Source organism: Patiria miniata, unplaced genomic scaffold (assembly GCF_015706575.1).
Source record: "Patiria miniata isolate m_02_andy unplaced genomic scaffold, ASM1570657v1 HiC_scaffold_4, whole genome shotgun sequence".
Classification (NCBI taxonomy): domain Eukaryota; kingdom Metazoa; phylum Echinodermata; class Asteroidea; order Valvatida; family Asterinidae; genus Patiria; species Patiria miniata.
In genome coordinates this window covers 1,782,624-1,803,023 of record NW_024037071.1, presented here as the reverse complement: position 1 = coordinate 1,803,023, position 20,400 = coordinate 1,782,624, and the positions used below count along the sequence as shown (strand labels likewise).

Below are 20,400 nucleotides of genomic sequence, written 5' to 3'. Positions count from 1 at the left end.
AAAAAGTAGAACTTCTGCTAATGTTATACGTTTGTTTATATATACCTTTGGTGCGGCAGTTTTTTTTAATGGAGAATTGAAAGCCGTGGCCGCCTTTCGGCCGCCTGGCTAAAATAGGGCGGCTTTTACTTTTAGCCGCAGCCAGAGAAAAGCAGATGTCCACTTTCATCAGCCATCCAGCAAAGGAGGAAACTAAAATCTGCTTTCCGGTAATAAAGAAGAGAAGACGTGACAGCTAGGTACTGAGGCAGAAAATTTAAAGTAGATTTCACCAAAATGTACATTCTGCTTAGTTTGTTCATAGGGCCTCATAGGCCTACAAGCAGAAAGGCATGGAACTTAGAAATGGAAGGAGAATGGAATAAGTGGCCTATTATTAAGTCACCATCTCATGGTCTCGATCTCTATTTTTGTTTTATTTTAATTTTTAATTTAATTTATTTAATGCGGGATAAACATTACATTTTTCCATGAAACTACTGATTTATTCATGAAATTGCTTCGCCCGTACCGTACCCGCCTACTCGGAAAACATAAATTCGAGTGGTCATGGTGGTATATTGTTGACAAAAGAGGGCGCTATACCCTAAATGATAAGTTGGTTTATTAAAATCGCAAAGTTGGGTTATTAAATATCGCAATCGATCGCATACGGTTTCAGTCATCCTGGCGTCAAGTATCGATAGCATTTCTTATATTATAAACCAATGCTTCGTCTACACGTTTTGTACCGTGCTTTGAATCTCTGTGGCAAGCGTCAAGCAATTGAACGGAGGTAGAAATTATTACAAAACCCATGGCCGATGCAATCGCAAGCAATGGCAGTGCAGACTTCGTGGGGGCATGGGGCGGCGGCCGGGGGGATCATTTGGGGGTTGTCAGGTTTGCTAGATTGCATATGCCAATGGAGAAAGTGCAGTCGATTAGGTGTAGCCTTTTAGTGCCACGTATGCTTAGGCCTAGACCCACTATAAACTGGGGCGCTAGAACTCCTTTTTTGACATTTGGGATGTGGTCTGTCAATGTCATGTCTGTCGTACAAGTCCCAAATGTCAAAAAAGGAGTTCTAGCACCCTAGTAAGTGGGTCCAGCTTAAGCTTGTTCTGTTGATTAATGAAGGACCGGTACCCCCCCCCCCAACTTTATTTGAAAACAAATGTTTTGCCCGAAAATTGTGTTTGTTGGGCCTGTTAAAAATTGTGGTTAAATTCAAGAAGCATGTCATTTTGTCATGGATTGTTTTTACATTTAAATTGTAGTGTGATAATGAAACGATGATACTTCTAGAATTTCCACGAAAATTGCTGTTGTAACAGCTGGATAATGGATATATACATCATGATGAGCTAGTTAAGTATATAACTTTAACAAGTCAAACGTCAAGTACATTAAATAGAGAAGGCCTAACTTTGTGTACTCAAAGTAGGCCTAAACTATCAAGTATTGATCATCATAATTGTCCTTTTTTTGGGGGGTTCTCAGTGTGAGACAGCAAATTTCATCATCTGCGACATCGACATCCACCGCCAAAATGACAGTGACGTCGCAAATTGCAAAGCGTTTTGACACCATCATCAAGTCGGCTGAAGACAAGCGGGTCTACCGGGGCCTAGAGTTGACCAATGGCATGACGATACTCCTCATCAGTGACCCCACCTCGGAGAAGGCAGCTGCAGCAATGGACGTTAACATTGGTATGTTTGCAGGAGATTTGGCTGCCTCTGTTTTTATTTTTTATTTTTCAGACAAATCAATACGCCACAGCACAATTTTAAAATCTTGAAATAAGGCCAAAAAAAAAAAGTAGTCGGTCTCTGGTCAGACCGAAGTTCTGGAATTGATGCGGCGACGTGTTTTTTTTTTTTTTGGTGGCTTTTTCAAGCTTGTATTGTACAGACAAGGTGGGTACTATTTTGCTTTTTTGTGTCCTCATTATACATTGGTGTCCTCCATCATTTGCCTTGGTGCCCTTTATCATTTGCCTTGGTGCAATTTCCCCATTCCTTGGTGCTCCTTGGTACAAAAATTTGAGGAGGCGCGGTAATAGAGGGTGCTGTTGTAGCTTCCGTGTTAATTTGAAGGGAAAAAAAAGGTTGACGCGCATGATTAAAATCGACGCGCGCGCTGACCAGAGACCGAGTATTTTTTGGGGGGGCCTAAACTTGCCTTGAATTTGCTTAAGAGTACCCCCGGCCTTCGGCTGAGTTGCAGATGGCACACCTATGCACTACATTGTGATGTGTTCCACTCACGCTAGTGGGATAACTGAATTTATCTGCTTATAACTTTGTTGCTTTTTTCTTCATAGGATCTATGTCAGATCCGTGGGACATACCAGGCCTAGCACATTTCCTTGAGCACATGCTCTTCCTTGGTACAAAGAAGGTGAGTTTCTCCGGGAAAAAAGTCTTGCTTTGACCCTCATAGACAGAGATCACTGTAAAATATATTGCTCAAGAACACAAATAGACATGAACTTCTTGGCCAGATTCTTACTTACATTTAAACAGTGCACAGGAACACTCAAACCAAACCAAAAAAATGATGTTGAAATTTATTTCTTTGAACTTAAATACTTGTGAAATATTGGGTAACAAAATCTGTTAAACCAAATTGACGTAATCTTATTATTGAAACTTCTAAAAAAACATTTCCCCTTTTTTCTTTGTTGTAGTACCCATCAGAAAATGCCTACTCTCAGGTGAGTTTCAATCTCTGAGTTTATCTTTGTTGTACCATACATGTATTTATCATTTAAAAAGTGCCAATAAGCCTCTATACTGATGACATCATACTTTGTTTACATGTGCACTTTCCTATGGAGCCAGTGGGGGCCCACGGTCCACTGAGCGCCATAGGAAAGCACACATGTAAACAAAGCGTGACATCATCAGTACAGAGGCTTATAGACCTAAGACATAATAACATCACGCTTTGTTTACATGAGTGATTTCCTATGGGAGCCAGGTAGGGACGAAATCCACCAAGCTCCCATAGGAAAGTGCACATGTACACAAAACGTGACATCATTATGTCTAAGGTCTACTATTTTTTGTTTAAACTTAAGCGCTGATTTGTTAAGGCTATAAATTTCTCAATTATAGGATTTTTAGCCATATTAAATTGCAGGTAACACATCAATGCTACTTCTTTTATACGTCAAAAATGTTAGAGCCAATCTATTTCCCTGTTTAATTAATGTGAGGATTTTTCAATGGAAAATATGTGAACAGGAAAAGAAATGAATTTTTGTAATTTATTTTTTACAGTTTCTGAACCAGCACGGAGGCTTCGCCAATGCCTACACAAGCCTAGAGCACACCAACTTCTACTTTGATGTGTCGCACGAACACCTCGCTGGAGCTCTCGACAGGTAACGTCAGCGTGGGTTTAGAAGTCGAAGCTTCACGTTAACGGAGAACAAAGTGTTTGTGTTCTTGGGCAACACACTTTACTCCAATTGCTTCTCCCCACCCATGAGTGTAAATGGGTACCTGTGAGGGTACATGGCCAGATTGCGCTTATCTCGAGCTGCTGCAGAAAACAGGTCCCAAGTCTTGAAGAATAGGCGTACTGATTGTGAAATGCTTTGCAGCTTTGGTAGAAAGCGCTACGGAAGTAAAGTCAAGTCTGTCATGAGCCAATGTGGCCCATCAGGCCTGCATTTATCTCCCGGTTTCCTTGGCATGAAACGACTGAGAATATTTCTGTTCCCCCTGGATGGGATGCCAGTCCATCGCAGTTACTTCCCAGCTAACGCCGGTACCCATTTATACTCCTAGGTGGAGAGAGGCAAGTGGGGGCAAAGTGGCTTCCCCAAGGACACAGCATATGACCAGCAGCTGGATTCGAACCTCTGAACCTCTGATCATTAGTCACGGACCCAAACTACATTATAATCAGTGGGGGTGAAGTGGCTTGCCCAAGGACACAACATGTGACCAGCAGCTGGATTCGAACCTCTGAACCTCTGATCATAAGTCACAGACCAAAACTACATTATAATCATTACCTCCCTCCGCCCCAACTTCTTTTTCGTCCCCTACCAGGTTTGCCCAGTTCTTCCTCTCCCCGCTCTTCAACCAAGACTCTCAGGAGCGAGAGGTGAATGCCGTGGACTCGGAGAACGAGAAGAACCTGAAGGCAGATCAGTGGCGACTCTACCAACTGGAGAAGTCCACCGTGGACCCGGAACACCCCTACTGCAAATTCAACACTGGTGAGTGGCAGTTGGAACTGACGAGCCCAAAAACTCTGGAGCAATAACCCTAACCCTGCCAAACACAACACAGAGCATGAGGGGGAAAAGAACAGCACCCGATTTCATCAAACTCTTCGTAACTTACGATGCATCGCAGCGATGCGACGCGTCGTATCTCTACGATGCGTCGCAGGTGCGACGCGTCCTGCGATCCATTTCACGAAACACGTCGTAAGTGCGACGCGTTGTAGGTGTATTTATAGCACAACTCGGTGACTGTTTTATGTATTTATGTATTTAGTCTGATATTCAACAAAGAGTCGTCGGATCTCAGCTCAAAATTTGTTAAAACGTAAAACAAAATGGCGGCCATGCGATGCAATTTTGAAGGAAAACAAACTCTCATTGGACTGTATAGCTACTTTGAAATTTCAATTCTAATATTCCGGTCTAATTCATAATTATTCCATGAATTTTCTATTACAAACTTTTCACACATTGCCTCGGTATTATAATCTCGTTAATGTAATGTTAATGGCATAAAACTGGCTTAGAAATTACTCTTCTTATTTTGCGACGACCACAAGACACGTCTTAACTTGCGACGTGTTTAAAGCCGTTGTCAAGGAACTTACGACGCGTTCAACACATCGCAACTTTCGTGAAATGGAAGATACGACGCGTCGCGAGTTGCGACGTGTTACACGTCGTAACTCGAGTTGCGACGCGTCGCAGCGCTTCGTGAAATCGGGTGCTGGTGCACTAAATTTGATGCAGTCAGCTACCAACACCATGGCCAGCTCTGAAACAATGAGAGCTAAGTACCATTGAACAATGCCACAGTTGTATCCTGCTGCCTGCGGTGACCACAGACTCTGAGGCAGTGTGGCCTTGAGACTTTTCCCCTGATGGATCTTGCTACATTTGGCAGGCTTGTCACTTAGTCAAGTGTTGCATGTTGCTGTGTTTGGCAGGGTTTCTAGATAAAATACCCTGCAGGGTTTGGGTTAAAGGTAATTTGCTTTTGCTGTAATTTTCAGAAGTGAAAGGATTTGGGGGTTAGTATTTCATAGCAAATATTGTCACACTGACCAGTTTATAAAGTTTTGTGTTCATAGCTGCTGGAACAAGCTCGAAATGACCTCGGAAGTTGCGGGCCAACGAATTCGTGTTCATGCATTTACATGTACAGTGAATATTCTCCATGACCCAACAGACTAACATTACTTTAGACAAAAATTATTGTGAGGGTTTAGCGGATCGGGTTTTTTGTGAACATCAACCACTAACATGCTATAAAGTCACAAATGTCGCTTTTGCACAGAATGAAAAGCTTGAAAACTCTGTTGACATTTTTTAAAAGACCTTTTTTATTGCCTTTCTTTTTAAAGTAATGGGAGACTTTTGAGACGTTGGTGGCAGCAAACATACCGGTTCTTGTTCCATTGTTTGCGTCATATTGAGCATGCGCGCTTTGGCTTAAACACGACGTAAACAATTGAAAAATGACCGGTATGTTTGCTGCCACCAATGTCTCAAAAGTCTCCCATTGTTTTATTCTCATTCAGTTCTGAAAAATCAGGCATGATTGTAGATTTAAAAAAAATAGGGAATTTCAAGAGGTCAACTTTTAAGGCCTTCTGGATTTTTTTGGATGCAGGAAACAAAGAGACACTCCTGACCATTCCATCTCAGAAAGGCATCGACGTCAGACAGGAGCTTCTCAAGTTCCATGATTCCTTCTACTCCTCCAACATCATGGGGCTAGCCATCTTAGGAAGAGGTCAGTAACACAGCAGACACTTGGATTTTGTACATTTTCACTTAATGTTGGGTTACCCATGCCCATCAACTATTGTATTGCAAGAAAAAGAGCAACTTAGAAAAGGAATCTATTTTATCGGGATGTAACTTGAAAATGGCACGGGAATGCAACTTTAACCCTTACCTTCCCAAATCCTCCAAAATGCTCTTTGCAAAATAGATGATTTGCAGGATTGAGGCTAAATGACAATATTTTGTGGCTGATTTTGGAGGATGCACTGTGTTGAGGTCTTGGGCCGGACCTTATGTTGCTTATGCTCAGCCGTGCATACATATTTAGGCCTAGATTATACTTGAAATCCTCCACACCGCTCCAGGATGTCACTGGCTCTGCCTCAACATATTGACAGTGATTGCCGGAGGATTTTGCAGGATTGAGGCAGTGGTCACCCCTCCAAGGACCACATTCAAGAAATAATGGAGGATTTTGCAGGATTGAGGCTGTATGAAATTTGTACATGGATGCAGTTTTAAGGGTTTTGCATGATTGAGGTTGCGTCCAGCAAAAAGGCCTAGGGAGTTAGGGTCAGTGTAGTTTGTCCCGATCCCAGGCAAACGCAATCCGGCTGCCATGGCGAAAGTGGGGACTATCCATCTGATGAATTAAAATCTAATCTTAGGAAGTTTGGCTGCACTACCCAACAATTTCCAAGCGTACCGCATGCGCACTATATTACAGCTAATGCACCCACGTGAGGTGAGCTCGGGATGTTTTGAGACATTTCCCTGTAAAGATTCCCCATAAAGTTCAGTTTCCCCCTGCAAGTTTTTCTAATTATTTTCAAAAGGAGGGGAACTCTCGTATAACTACACATTTTTCACAGCAGCTCCATTTTCTTGAATGTTGCAGAATCTCTAGATGAACTCACGGATATGGTGGTCCCACTGTTTGCGGAGGTTGAAAACAAGAAGGTCATCCCTCCGGAATGGCAACAGCATCCATTCAGCGAAGACCAACTCAAGGTAAGGCTGTTACTTTCCCAGGAGGCAAAAAAAAAAAAAATAAAAAAAACAGTACTAGTCATTTTTTTTTTGAAATGTATTATTTTTGATAAATACAAAACAAAATCCTAAGCAGAAAATACTATGTGGAAATTTTTTGTAAATAGCAATGGTATTTAATTTATTATCCGCCCTGACATTTTGAGGATTCCAATTTTTTTCTGGACATCTTTTCTCCTGCAGATGAATTGCAATGTCGTTCCAGTTAAGGATATACGACAGCTCAACGTTAGCTTTCCGATACCCGACCTCCGGAAACACTACAAATCCAAGGTAAGTTGCATCAGTTTTTGTCTGTGTGATGATTTCTCAGTTATAGCCTAGATTCTGTAGGCAAGGTCTGATAGGATATCTCTAGTTTTCAGAGGTTTAATGTTTAACAGTGAGGATATGTTATTAAGGGAATAAATGTGGGCTTGGCCGGTTTTAAACACTATGTTTAAGACCGGTTTGGAGTCTGAATGCTGATATTCAGGTCATTTTCAGCGTCCAGACTCCAAACCGGTCTTAAACATAGTGTGTAATACCAGCAAAGCACATATTTATTCCCATTCACAAATACCTTTTCGGTCCAAAAGTCAAAACTAGTCAAAAATCATATATTTCCACAAATCTCTATACTTTTTAGCGTGGATAATAAACTTGAATTTGAATTTTGTTCAACAATTTTACTTCATGTTTATTCAAAATAAAATCAAAATAAAATCTGAAATTCACGCCAAAGTAACGGGTGGGTAAACTCAAGATTTATAAACGGGAACGTTTAGAGCCTGATGAAATTTCACTCACTGTGAAATTTCAGGTAAAACTTTTGCTCTAGCAAGGCGCTAGAGGCAAAAAATCAAAGTTCGCCATGTTAGGGGCCGCGCCACGATAGGGGACATCAACAATATATCAATAAGTCTGAAATGGAAAAAAAGTCACCCCCATTTGGTTTTTGCATATTTCTCCACATTAGCCTGTGCCCAGTTCCGTCACATTTTGCTGTATTGCCTCAGATATTTTGTTACTGTTAAGGCCATAATTTTTGTTTTTCTTGCACATCTGACATCAGCCAGCCCACTACCTGGGTCATCTCGTAGGTCATGAAGGCGAAGGCAGTCTTCTCTCTGAGTTGAAGTCCAAGGGCTGGGTCAACACGCTGTGCGGCGGGGCCAAGGATGGCGCTAAGGGCTTCATGTTCTTCATCATCAATGTGGACCTCAGCGAAGAAGGAATTGGTAAAAAACGCCTCAGAATTTAGTCCCTTTCTGTTTCAATTTGAGATGCGTATCCAGGATTTAGTCAGGGAAAATGGGGAATTTTTGATCCGAAAAAAAAATGGTCCCAATTCTTGGTATCCATAAGAATATTTAAGTTTCTTGGTAGAAGTAGCGACAACAAAGTGTTCTCTGTGATTTTTTGTTTTTATTTTAATAATTTTACAAAAGTTCAGTAATACTAAGACTTCTTGTTAAAAAGAAAGTGGCATGGTTGTGCTCATTCAGTTGGAAAATGGCTGCATCTTACATGCATTTGCATATAATGAGCGTTCAAATTGGAGTACAATCCCATAGGTTCAGCAGGCCGTCCATTTTGTAGACAATGTAAAAAACTTTAGTATTATCTCGTAAAAAGTATAACTTTACTGAAAACAAAGTAAGTTCATATTCTGCACAAAAGCAAACTTTTACTCTCCTTTAACACTTCAAATTCCTACGAGGTAATCTTCTATTAACTATGGATAACACTTCAAATCCCTTCACATTTTTTTTGAGTGGCTAAAGCTCAGGGCAAGCAGGCAGATTCGGTCACGTTATCTGTTCTCCACAGTGCTGCTTGTGTGTGTAGTGACTCTCTGTGTGACACAGTTACTTTAACACTTCATGTTCCTTCACCTGAAACTGACCTGCAGTGTTTTAAAGGATTTTACATATTGCTCTGGATATTGAATTCCCACTTGGGGGGTTAAGGCGAATTTGTGATATCACGGCAAGTATTCATGCTCTGAATTCACACAAGTTGAAAATATTTTGACTCTGCCATTTCCCAGGTTTGCAGCATTGCTAATGTTGCTAGCATCCTGACTTTGGGCGTGATCCCTGGCTACATGGCATATGCAGGTTTATGGCTTCTGACTAGCGCCCCATAGACAAAAACATTTACAAAACGGACAACCACCAACATAAGGCTGGGTAGCTCTGTTAGAAGGGCACCGAAATTGCAATCCGGAGGGCGCAGGTTCAAACCCTGCTCCACTCAATTTCTTTGTTCGTTTTTAAAAATAACATTTCAGCTCTTGCGAATATACAGCAAAAGCTTCGTGATGTCGAATCTTGTTTTAATTTTGCATTTTCTTGAAGCATGAACTTGCCTTTGGTCAGGTCTTTGAAATTCATTTCCAAGTCTTCCTTCCCTTTTTTTTTACCTCTCCCTCTCGACCTCAGACCACGTTGACGACATCATCTGTCACATGTTCCAGTACCTGAACCTCCTGCGTAAGGAAGGCCCGCAGGAGACGGTCCACAACGAGTGCCGGGACCTGGACGCCATGAAGTTCCAGTTCAAGGACAAAGAGCGGCCCGCGGGATACGTGACCAGAGTGGCCAGCATGCTTCACGTGAGTCGTGGAAAACCATTCTTTCACGCTAAAGCCGGCCTTAGGTCGACCCACGATTTGCTTGCGCCACGACGGAACCGTCGCCATCAAGCACAAAAATTGTGCTCAGGTCACAAAACTGAGAAATCGTGTGATTGTCGAGGGACACGTTGCAGAAGTTGAAATTGTTCTACCCTTGTGACTGTTGATTTTTTTTAGCCCCGACTGATGCCAATCGTTTTAATATCGTCGCAGTTACACTCGGGTCGCACAAAATTGGTGACTAAGTTGTTCCTGGCGGTCGTAGCTCAGACGCACCTTGATCCTGAAAAGTCAGTCGCCAACTGATCTGTGTCGTTGCAAGGTCGACCTGAGGCTGGCTTAAGTCTCTATCTGAAAATCTTGTGTTTGTATCTGGAAAAATGTTTCGGTTAAATAAAATCCCAAAAAGGTATTTTCCCACCCGTTTTTATCAGCCGTAATTGTTCCCCTATCTCGACTGCAGCAAGACTACCCAGTGGAGGAGGTGCTGAGTGCTCCGTTCATGATGTCGGACTTCAGACCCGACCTGATTGATATGGTGCTGAGCCAGTTAACGCCAGAAAATATCAGGTAAAAACGAAGTCAAACAAATCTGAACCCACATACAGTCGGTTTTGAATGTTTTTAACTATCAACGACATGTACAACTCTTCGTGCTAACGCAATATGAAAGCTGTGTGGTACAGCGAATACTGGAGTATGGCTAGCTCACATCACCGTACCGGCACCAGTTGGTATGCATTTTGCATGGAGTATGCGTGACTAATTTGGAAGTGAGTTTGTACAGGGAACAACACACTCCAGAGTGGGCGTGTGGCAGCATTTTGCGCTCAATTAACCACCATTCATAAATACCTCAGACAGTTTAGCCATTCCTATTGGTCGAGAGCCCGTCACGTGGCCGGTCTTAAACGGATGATAAAGACATGGCTAGCTGGTCTTAAACACTTTTCCAGTGTCGCAATAAAATGTAGACCCCTAAAAATCCAGTGCCTCTTACCGTTTCATTGGTTGAACGTTTACAATCCTCACGTAGGCATGCGCAACACTACCAGCGAGTCAGAATTTTATAGTTCTAAATTCAAAACGCAACGCGCCAGGTGCGTTCTGCGCGACATCGCTCAGAACATGCCACGCGCGCGTCAATCTCCATAAAAGGGTTGTTTACATCTTACTCGCCAGCTGAACACTCCATTATTTTGCTAGAGGGATGTTTCAAAAAGCATGAAGTGAACTTGTTGAACAAATTGGTATTTTTTGAACGAATTATTTGATATTTTTTACCAAAAAGGTATTTATGAATGGGAATAAATATGTGCTCAGTCGGTATTTATCACTCTGTTTAAGACCACTTAGAGTCTGGGTGCTGATGATTACCCTCGCCTCCGGCTCGGGTAATTATCAGCACCCAGACTCTAAGTGGTCTTAACCAGAGTGATAAAAACCTCCAGAGCACACATTTATTCCCTTAATAACAGTAGTATCTTTCATTTTTGTGTGTGAGGAGTAAATGCTTTCCTCTCTTTACCCACTCTTTCTGTCTTGCAGAGTTGGGGTGATCTCCAAAAGCTTTGAAGGTCAGACAGACTCAGTAGAGAAGTGGTACAAGACAGAGTACAAAATTGAGCACATCCCAGAAGACAAGATCAAGGTGAATTTATTTGATTTCGATTTTAATTTGATCAGATTTGGATCCATTGGAGTAGCTTGTGACTTGACTTGAGATTAGATGACTTGGTGGGGACTTGTGATGGACTTGTTGGGACTTGTGGTTGACTTGTGGGGACTCGTGGGGACTTTTGAGGACTTGTAGGGACTTGGCAGGACTCTTGGGGATTTGTGAGGACTTATGGGGACTGATGAGGGCTTGTGGAGACTTGTGAGGACGTTAGAATGTGTGAGGACTTGTGAGAACATGTGATTGACTTGTGGACTTGTGAGAACCCATGAGCACTTGTGGGGACATGTTAGGACTTGTGATGGACTTATGGGGACTTGTGATGGACTTGTGAGGACTTGTGATGGACTTGTCAGGACTTGTGATGGACTTGTCAGGACTTGTGAGGACATTTGATGGACTTGTCAGGACTTGTCAGGACTTGTCAGGACTTGTGAGGACTTGTGGTGGCCTAGTACAACACTGTGTTACATTGACATAAACCCCCACTTTTAAGCAGTCTGCATTTTCAACATATATATCTAACACGTGTCTTTCCTTCCAACTCTAACACATGCGCAGGCCTGGAAAGAAGCCGGGTTCCACGAGAAGTTTCACCTCCCCCAGAAGAACGAGTTCATCGCGACCAACTTTGACATCCACCCTCAAGACGAGGACTGCGTGGATTCGCCCAAGGGCACCTCAGGGGTGGCCCTGCCCACGGCCATCAAAGACACGCCCTTCACCAAGCTGTGGTTCAAACAGGACGATACCTTCCACCTGCCTAAAGTCTGTACCATGATGGAGATAGCAAGGTATGAACCAGGCACTTAATTTGGTGTTTCTGCTATCTGAACAGTCACAGACAGTCAAAAAAAAATGATCCTCTTCCCCTGCCATGCCTTTTACACCGGCTAGTCACCAACAGTCAGATCATATTTCAAGCAAGCATTCTGACTAGTCAAATTCAGTCAACAGACAAAAGCAGGCAAGTGGTAGGCACAGCCGGCTTATCAATCACATACAGTCAAAGCATAGCTGTATCAAGTTACATAAACAGTCACAGCCAGTCAATCCTGCTTTATGTAGGCTGGGAGCTCGTAACTGTTGAAAACGGTCACTTGATTGATTTTGACTGCAAGGACAACTTGGGACAGAATGTATGTTTGCATAGGAGGTTAATAATAATGTGTATTTATAAAGCACACGTATCCATCAGTATTGGTGCTCGAGGTGCTTCATCGTTATTACCCTGCTCATTGGGCCAATGAAACATTCCAAATACCATCTCAGCTCCCTGGGGAGTATACAGCTCGATGCTGCCCTTTCGGTGCAAAGCAGGTAAAATCGATCACAATAACCATCTCTGCCCTCACAGGTACCCAATTTACTCCTGGGTGGAGAGAAGCAATGAGTGACAAAGTGCCTTTGCCCAAGGGCACACGCACCATAGCCCCAGGCTGGACTCGAACCCACAACCTGCAGAATTACCCACAGACTGCAAATTCAATGTTTCAGACCACAAGGCCACAGAACTCCATTCAAAATGATTGTGTGAACGAGACAAACAATTTGGTAGAAATCTCTTTAGAAAGTGCTTTTAGAAAAACAACACCTTCACAATTTTCACAGACAAATTTTGCCAGGCACCTCCATAATTGTTTTCATCTTTGTGTTGTTAAAGCCCGTTAGCCTACTTGGACCCGCTACATTGCAACCTGACCTGTCTCTTTGCTGTGTTGCTGAGGGATTCCCTCAACGAGTACGCCTACGCGGCAGAGTTGGCTAACATCAACTACATGATTGACAGCACCGTCTACGGAATCAACGTGAGCTTTGAATCAATGTCGTGTCGTACAGTTGTATTAAAGACCATTCATTTTTTTTTTAAATTCTGTGAAGTGGTGATCCGCAAACATGTGGCACTTTTGTTTATGGCATTATATTACGGTGTTCTTGTGCACCACAGATTCAACTGGGAGGCTACAACGACAAACAAGTGCTGCTGCTCAAGAAAATCTTGGAGAAGATGACCAACTTTGAAATCGACGTCAACCGATTCGATGTCATCAAAGAAACAGTGAGTTTAAACAGTTCTTCGTGTAAATGCAACTTGATGTCACAAATCGTCCAATATCGATTTGGGTTTTCTGCAAAAAATAAAGAAAAGAAACCTTTTTGTGAATTTCTCTGCATTTCTAGCAGAATAGGGCAACATAAGTCAGGGTCTATCACAGTTACAACTGCAATGTGTGTGGGAACATGCTTACAATTTATAAATAGCAAAAGCGCCTGATGCCCGTTTTGTACATGGCATAAATAGGAATTCAATATTTTAATTCTATTTCTTTTTAAAAAATATTTCTACAACCACAGGGATTTTGGTTGTGATTCATGTATTTGTTTGTGTTTTCAGTATTCCAGGATGCTGCTGAATTTCCGAGCCGAGCAGCCCCATCAGCACGCCGTGTATTACACATCGATACTCATGTCAGAGCAAGCCTGGACCAAAGACGAAATGTCGGAATGTATGGACGGTAAGAAAGAAAACTCAACCAATCAGCATATCAATCAGTTACACAATCAAGCAAATACCAGCTTATAAATATTGTATAATCAGTCAGTAAATTTGTTATTATTTGTGATTTGACTCGAGCTTTGACTGTTGATTGATGGAGATGATTAATACTCTGAAGAAGCCTCTGTCTGCAGTTCACGCCCAACTTTTCTTTGCAATCTTTTGAGTAGAGGTAACAGTGGATCGGTTGAGGGCCTTCATTCCCCAGTTCCTGTCCAGGATTCATGTTGAGACGTTCATCCATGGCAACATGACTAAACAGGTAACAAAAGTTTTATCCAAAAGGCCAAAAAAACCAAAAAATTGGGGGGGGGAATGTGAAAAATGACTTGTTCAAAACTCGGAAGATTCTCCATAATTTCCTGTGATTTTGTATTCTTGACGATGCAGGAAGCTTTAGATGCCCAGGAGATGGTAGAGAGTATCTTGAAGGAGCAAGGAAACAGCAAGCCGCTCCTCCCAAGTCAGCTGATGAGACACAGGGAAATCCAGCTTCCTGACGGTAGGGTCACAACACTGCAGAAACTCACACCCCTATAGACCCTGTGCATAAAAGGTCTAATGGCTCAGTGCATGTGGTGGTTCCACAGCTGTCATGAAGCCATGTTGACAGCTAGTATGGGGAACGCACACATTTCCACTGGAAAAGCAAACTGTTTTCCTGGAGAAAGAAAACCGGAACACACATATACCTACTGGAATAAAGGTTTTCCTGGAACGAAACCTGTTTTTTCCCCACATAAATTTAAAAAAAAATTTAAATATGGCATATTCTAGCAGGCATGAGCTTTTTTTCTTTCAGAATTTTGTCTGAAATCAGTCCTTTTTAATCTGAGGGAAAGACATAATCATTATAGAAAGAAATGCATCTTTCAGATTGTTCATCAGATTTTCAGACCTTTTTATAAATTTACAATATCATCCCTTATCCATGTCTTGAACCCACAGGTTGTTTCTACAACTACCTACGTCACAACGATGTCCACACCTCCTCCGGTATTGAGGTCTACTACCAGACCGACGTGCAGACCACCAGAAGCAACATGCTGCTAGAGCTCTTCTGCCAAATCATCAGCGAGCCGTGCTTCGATACGCTCAGGACCAAGGAGCAATTGGGTAGGGTCACCCCCAAAATATTAAGTCTGTTTTAGACTAACCTGACTGCAGTTTATCATGTTGAATTGTAAAAATGTATGTAAAGTTGTTCAGCTAATGAAAAGTAAGTAAATAAAAAAAATTAAGAAAATATTGCTTAAACTTCAGTGGCCTCTGTATGTAAAAACAGTGTACTGATTTGTTACTCACTTTTTGACTGAGCGAGTCGTAAATTTAAAATATGGTAATCGATGTAATTTTCTGATGGCTTAGTGCTGTATTGACATTTTACATCAATGAGGCTATATCTCCCTTGCAGGTTACATTGTATTTAGCGGTGTGCGACGCTCCAATGGCGTTCAAGGTCTGAGGTTTATCATCCAATCGGAGAAGAGACCTCAGTATCTGGACAACAGAATCGAGGCGTTCCTCCTAAGTATGCAGGTAGGTCACTTTTAATTTTTCCTTCTGTAAAATTGAGCTTTTCAAATCCTCTACTTCAGCATGTTATCGTGTGTATTTCTGATACACAATTATTGGTTTAAATTCATTGTATGTTACCCATTCTTGTTGAAAATACAGGCAGTGGCGCACCCAGGATTTGGCTTGGGGGGTTCACAATTTGTATTTCAATTTTTTTGTTGAAGTTTGAATTTTTAAAAAAATTTTGTACAAACTTTTGGGCCGCAAAAAAAAATAATATTTTTTTCGAGAGAGGGGGGGGGGAGGACTATTTTCACATTGGTGGCGCCATCTACACCCCTATTAATAGACCAATACATAAGGCCACAGTCAAATCGTGAGACTAACAAAACAATTGACCCCCCCCCCAAAAAAAAAAACAACCATGGTCCAACCATCCTTCGTTCGAGTGAAGTCAGTTGAACTAGAGTTTACCATAGTGCCTGTCCAAATTACTCTAAGTTTGGTTCATTTCCAGACACATATCAAGGAACTTTCAGACGAAGCTTTCCAGAAGCATGTGAATGCGCTGGCTGTCAGGAGGTTGGAGAAACCGAAACGACTAGCCAGCGAGGCCGGCCGATACTGGTCGGAAATCACCTCCAAACAGTACAACTTTGACAGAGGTACATTATCAGAATTCAATCCCAAAATCAGTATACGAAGTCAAACAACTGAAGTGGATTTTTGATGGATACAGGATTGTGGAATCTGCAAGTATATCTTGGATTGAAATATCTGTTTGGTTTCAAGTGAGGAGAATGGGTCATTGAGTTAATGCATTATGTTGGAAATCAGTGGTTTCAGGGATGGTTATTGGTGTACAGATAATGAATGTTTGTGAGTGCAATGGTAAGAATAATTTCATGAGGTGACAGCTGTTTCACGAGGCGAAGCCGAGTTTAATGGAACATTTCATGTGTCACCGAATAAAATGGTTCTTTCCACTGCACGAATGTGACACATTCATTATTTGTTTTATACAACACCTGAATAAATTCTTGTCATCTGATTGGTCAGATCCGCCAAAATTTGACCATGCAATGGAAGTTCTACTTACTGATAAATAGAACTTTAATTTCGATGGCACGCGATAAACAACCCACCATCAGAAAGTGTATAATTATAGTGTATAATTTAAAAATGGGTATTGATTGATTGATACTAGGTTATGGGACTCACAAGCAGCGATGTTAATGATTTTGAGCCTTGAGCATTAAAAAAAGACAACTAATTCGAGTTTAGAGTGCAATAGTAATTATTATTTTATTAAAAAAACAAAGCATCTACAAATTTGCTTCTACAAACTACTACGGTGACAATATTCGGGCTTGGCAAGGGTTCTGCCTATTGTCATAATCTTTCACACTTGTCTGCAATCACAGTCCCATCGTAATATGAAGTTAGGTTTTTAGAAGCAACTCTTCTTTAAAACTTCCTTCCATCTCAATTTCTACCATAGCCAACATAGAGGTGGCTTACCTGAAGACCCTGACCAAGCAAGACATCCTGGGTTTCTTTGAGCAACTCTTGGCCGTGGACGCCCCCCGGCGACACAAGATATCCATCCACATCATGCCCCCCGTGGACCCCTCCTCCAACCAGGGAGGAGAGGGTGCCGGGGACCAGCCTGACGGGGACCAGCCGGACCTGGCCAGTCTGAACAGCATGGACCTGCTGCCTACTCCTCCGCTACCGCAGGTGAGATATTAGCCCATAAACACCTGTACTACATTGTATTACATTGTATGACATTGTATGACATTGTATTACATTGTATTACATTGTATGACATTGTATTACATTGTATTACATTGTATTACATTGTATGACATTGTATTACATTGTATTACATAGTATTACATTGTATTTATTCCCTGGTGAATCTACAAAAACCATACAGTGCTGGGGCAGTTTGGGGCGGTGCCCCGTGTAATAGGCGGGTGCAGATGTCCAGGAAACTTTTTAGATTGGCTCTAGCTCCCAGACCCATTTTCTTGAAACTCAATGGTTCTTGAGTCAGGAGTGCTAAATGGTAACATGTAGCAACCGATGAAAACTGGTGTGCGAATGATTAGATGATTTCACCGGCTGACGTAATCCCGCCCACGCCTATAGGGAGGGCAGTTTAGGGTGGTACAGGGACTAAATGGTTCCTTAATCCTAGACAGTTGCAGGTGCAGGTCTTCACTGCACATTTCTGGGGGCGGGGGCTAAAAAAACAATATTGAACTTTAAATTTTTGAGGAACTGATATCAAGCAATTTTTGGACTAAAAGTCTATAAAAAAAAAAAATCTCAAAATTTTCAAGAAAAAATGGACATATTTAAAGGATTTTTACGGAAAAAATGACAAAATTTGGTAAAATGTCTGGAAAATGTGGCTAATTACAGCAGAAACTCAGGAAACATTTGTCCCTTTAAAAAGGCGAATTCTGGTGGGATCAGATGTTGTTGTGCCCCAGGGCACTGCAGAGTTTGTCAAATTAGAAAAGAAATAATCGTGAGCATTTCTGTTGATTAAAGATTAAACTCTGCATGTTTATTTTCCCTGGAGCACAGAACACAGCATATGGTGTCTCTTTCCTTTCAAGTTATAATTTCTACAGGATTGTCAGCACACTTTGTTTTTCTTATTGTCATTTGCATTTTTCTTTCAGGCAACTGTCATTCAAGACATCACAGGATTCAAGACGGGTCTACCGTTGTTCCCGCTCCCAGAACCCTACAATAGCAGCGCTAAATCCAAATTGTAGAGAAACAAGAGATAACAAATGGTGGTAAATCGTTTTCTGAAACTGTTTTCTTCCCAGCATGCATGTACTACGTTCAACAAATTGGTCAGCTGACTTTGCTATAGAGTTGAGGGGAAATTGACATTGGTGGGTAGATACTAGACGGAAAAGTTGCCCTCAAATTTTTGCATGAGAAATATTAAGCTATGCATAAAGGTCATTTTTATTCAAGTTCACAAAAGTGTACGCAATGGTGTAACGTTACTTGCGCCACGTTTTTTTATTGAAAAGTTGGACAAAGAAATTGACTGGAGCAGGGTTTGAACCTGCGATCTCTAGATTGCCGTTCCGGTGCTCTACCAACTGAGCTGTCAAGCCCTATGTTGGCGGTTCCCTATTTGTCAATGTCTTCGTTCAAGGGGCACTAGTCAGAAGCCATAAACATGTATGCCATATAGCATATACAGGTGTTTTTTTTTGGCATATAATTGCACAAGCAGTTAGGACATGTTTTGCCCAAGTCTGCAAATTATTAAACAACTTTCTGTGTCGTATTTTATTGTGAGTTTGTGTGGTTCTGAAAAAGAACCGGTGGAAAAGTCAACATTTCTGCACGTTGTGGAATTGATCATAATGTGTATATTTGTAAATATATACGTATGCAAACTCGTGGCAAATGTTGCATAAAGGTTTTGTAGAGGCTGAGAACTCCCCAAATTCGTGTCTGATAATCCCTCGGGCCTTTGCTGCCCAGCTATAGTTAGGAATTGCCCAGCTATAGTTAGGAATTGCCCAACTATAGAAGGGAATCGCCCAACTATAGAAGGGAATTGCCCAACTATAGTTAGAATTGGCCAACTATAGTTAGGAATTGGCCAACTATAGTTAGGAATTGCCCGGCTATAGTTAGGAATTGCCCAGCTATAGTTAGGAATTGCCCAGCTATAGTAAGGAATTGCCCAGCTATAGTTAGGAATTGCCCTACTATAGTTGGGAATTGCCCAGCTATAGTTGGGAATTGCCCAGCTATAGCTAGGAATTGCCCAGCTATAGTTAGGAATTGCCCAGCTATAGCTAGGAATTGCCCAGCTATAGTTGGGAATTGCCCAGCTATAGTTAGGAATTTCCCAGCTATATTTTGGAATTGCCCAGCTATAGTTAGGAATTGCCCAGCTATAGTAAGGAATTCCCCAGCTATATTAAGGAATCGCCCAGCTATAGTTCGGAATCGCCCAGCTATAGCTAGGAATTGCCCAGCTATAGTTAGGAATTGCCCAGCTATAGTTAAGAATTCCCCAGCTATAGTTAAGAATTGCCCAGCTATAGTTAGGAATTGCCTAGTTGGGAATTGCCCAACTATAGAAGGGAATCGCCCAACTTTATTTGGGAATTGCCCAATTATATTGGGAGCTCCCCAATTATTGTTAGGATTTGCCTCAACTATAGTTGGGACCATTGCCATAATTGGTGCATAATGCAACCGTTCTTATGTCATATACACAATTGAGATCCTTCAGCAAAAAAAATATGCAGTGTAAATATGTTTATTTTTGTTTTTAGATCGACAATTCTTAAAACAAAATGAATGCAACTTTTTCTTTGTATACCTCTGTGTTCAGTGATAAATGTGCTGTGCAATATACTTGGCTGTAAAAATTTAAAGAAATCATGAAGAAAAAAAAAAAGATTGCAACAAACTTTAATAGTTTTTGATGGATTCGAAGGGCCAACTTAAGTCTTCTGACTGACTACTGTATCTTAGTATGAAAAATATCGGAAACTGCCTAAAACTGAGTGGGAATTTTCAGGTTCTTCATTAGGCATGTTTCGTCTTGTTTATGAGAGCATGTGTTATTTCCTTGAAGGTGAAATTAACGGTGTACGTATCTTTATATGCTTGATAGAATTGAGAATTTTGGGATGAGTGTCCTGAGTTTTACTGTAGTGAGCGCTAGTGTATCACTACCTCTGTAGAATATCAGCATCATGGGTGTTAGGTTTTTTGTTTTTTACTACTTGTTAAAGCCGGAGTCCATCATTTGCAGCTATGCAAAAAAGTAACTGGCGTAATTATTGTTGAAAACATACTGGTTGAAAGATAGTAAGGGGACTAAACTCCCTGTGAAATTATTCTTTCTGGCAAGCTCTCATTTTGAAGAAATCAACGAAAAAAGGCATTTCCAACGGTGCGTCTTAAGAAGCACCGTAGGAAAATTTAAATTAGTA

The 20,400-nt window shown here is 41.5% G+C and overlaps 1 protein-coding gene across 1 annotated transcript; it reads left to right on the top strand.

Moving 5' to 3' along the window:
• The first annotated feature begins 591 nt into the window (after nucleotides 1-591).
• On the top strand, nucleotides 592-18,513 carry LOC119739846 (insulin-degrading enzyme-like). The gene is made up of 24 exons (XM_038214951.1): nucleotides 592-775; nucleotides 1,483-1,694; nucleotides 2,309-2,385; nucleotides 2,675-2,701; nucleotides 3,270-3,373; nucleotides 4,050-4,219; nucleotides 5,862-5,984; nucleotides 6,876-6,988; nucleotides 7,211-7,300; nucleotides 8,082-8,247; nucleotides 9,454-9,626; nucleotides 10,111-10,217; nucleotides 11,196-11,298; nucleotides 11,887-12,119; nucleotides 12,989-13,133; nucleotides 13,274-13,384; nucleotides 13,721-13,841; nucleotides 14,053-14,144; nucleotides 14,273-14,384; nucleotides 14,831-14,998; nucleotides 15,297-15,421; nucleotides 15,918-16,065; nucleotides 16,902-17,140; nucleotides 18,100-18,513. Exons 1-24 carry the CDS (start codon nucleotides 708-710, stop codon nucleotides 18,193-18,195), a joined length of 3,123 nt encoding a protein of 1,040 aa, XP_038070879.1. The 5' UTR covers nucleotides 592-707; the 3' UTR covers nucleotides 18,196-18,513.
• Nucleotides 18,514-20,400: the final 1,887 nt, after the last annotated feature.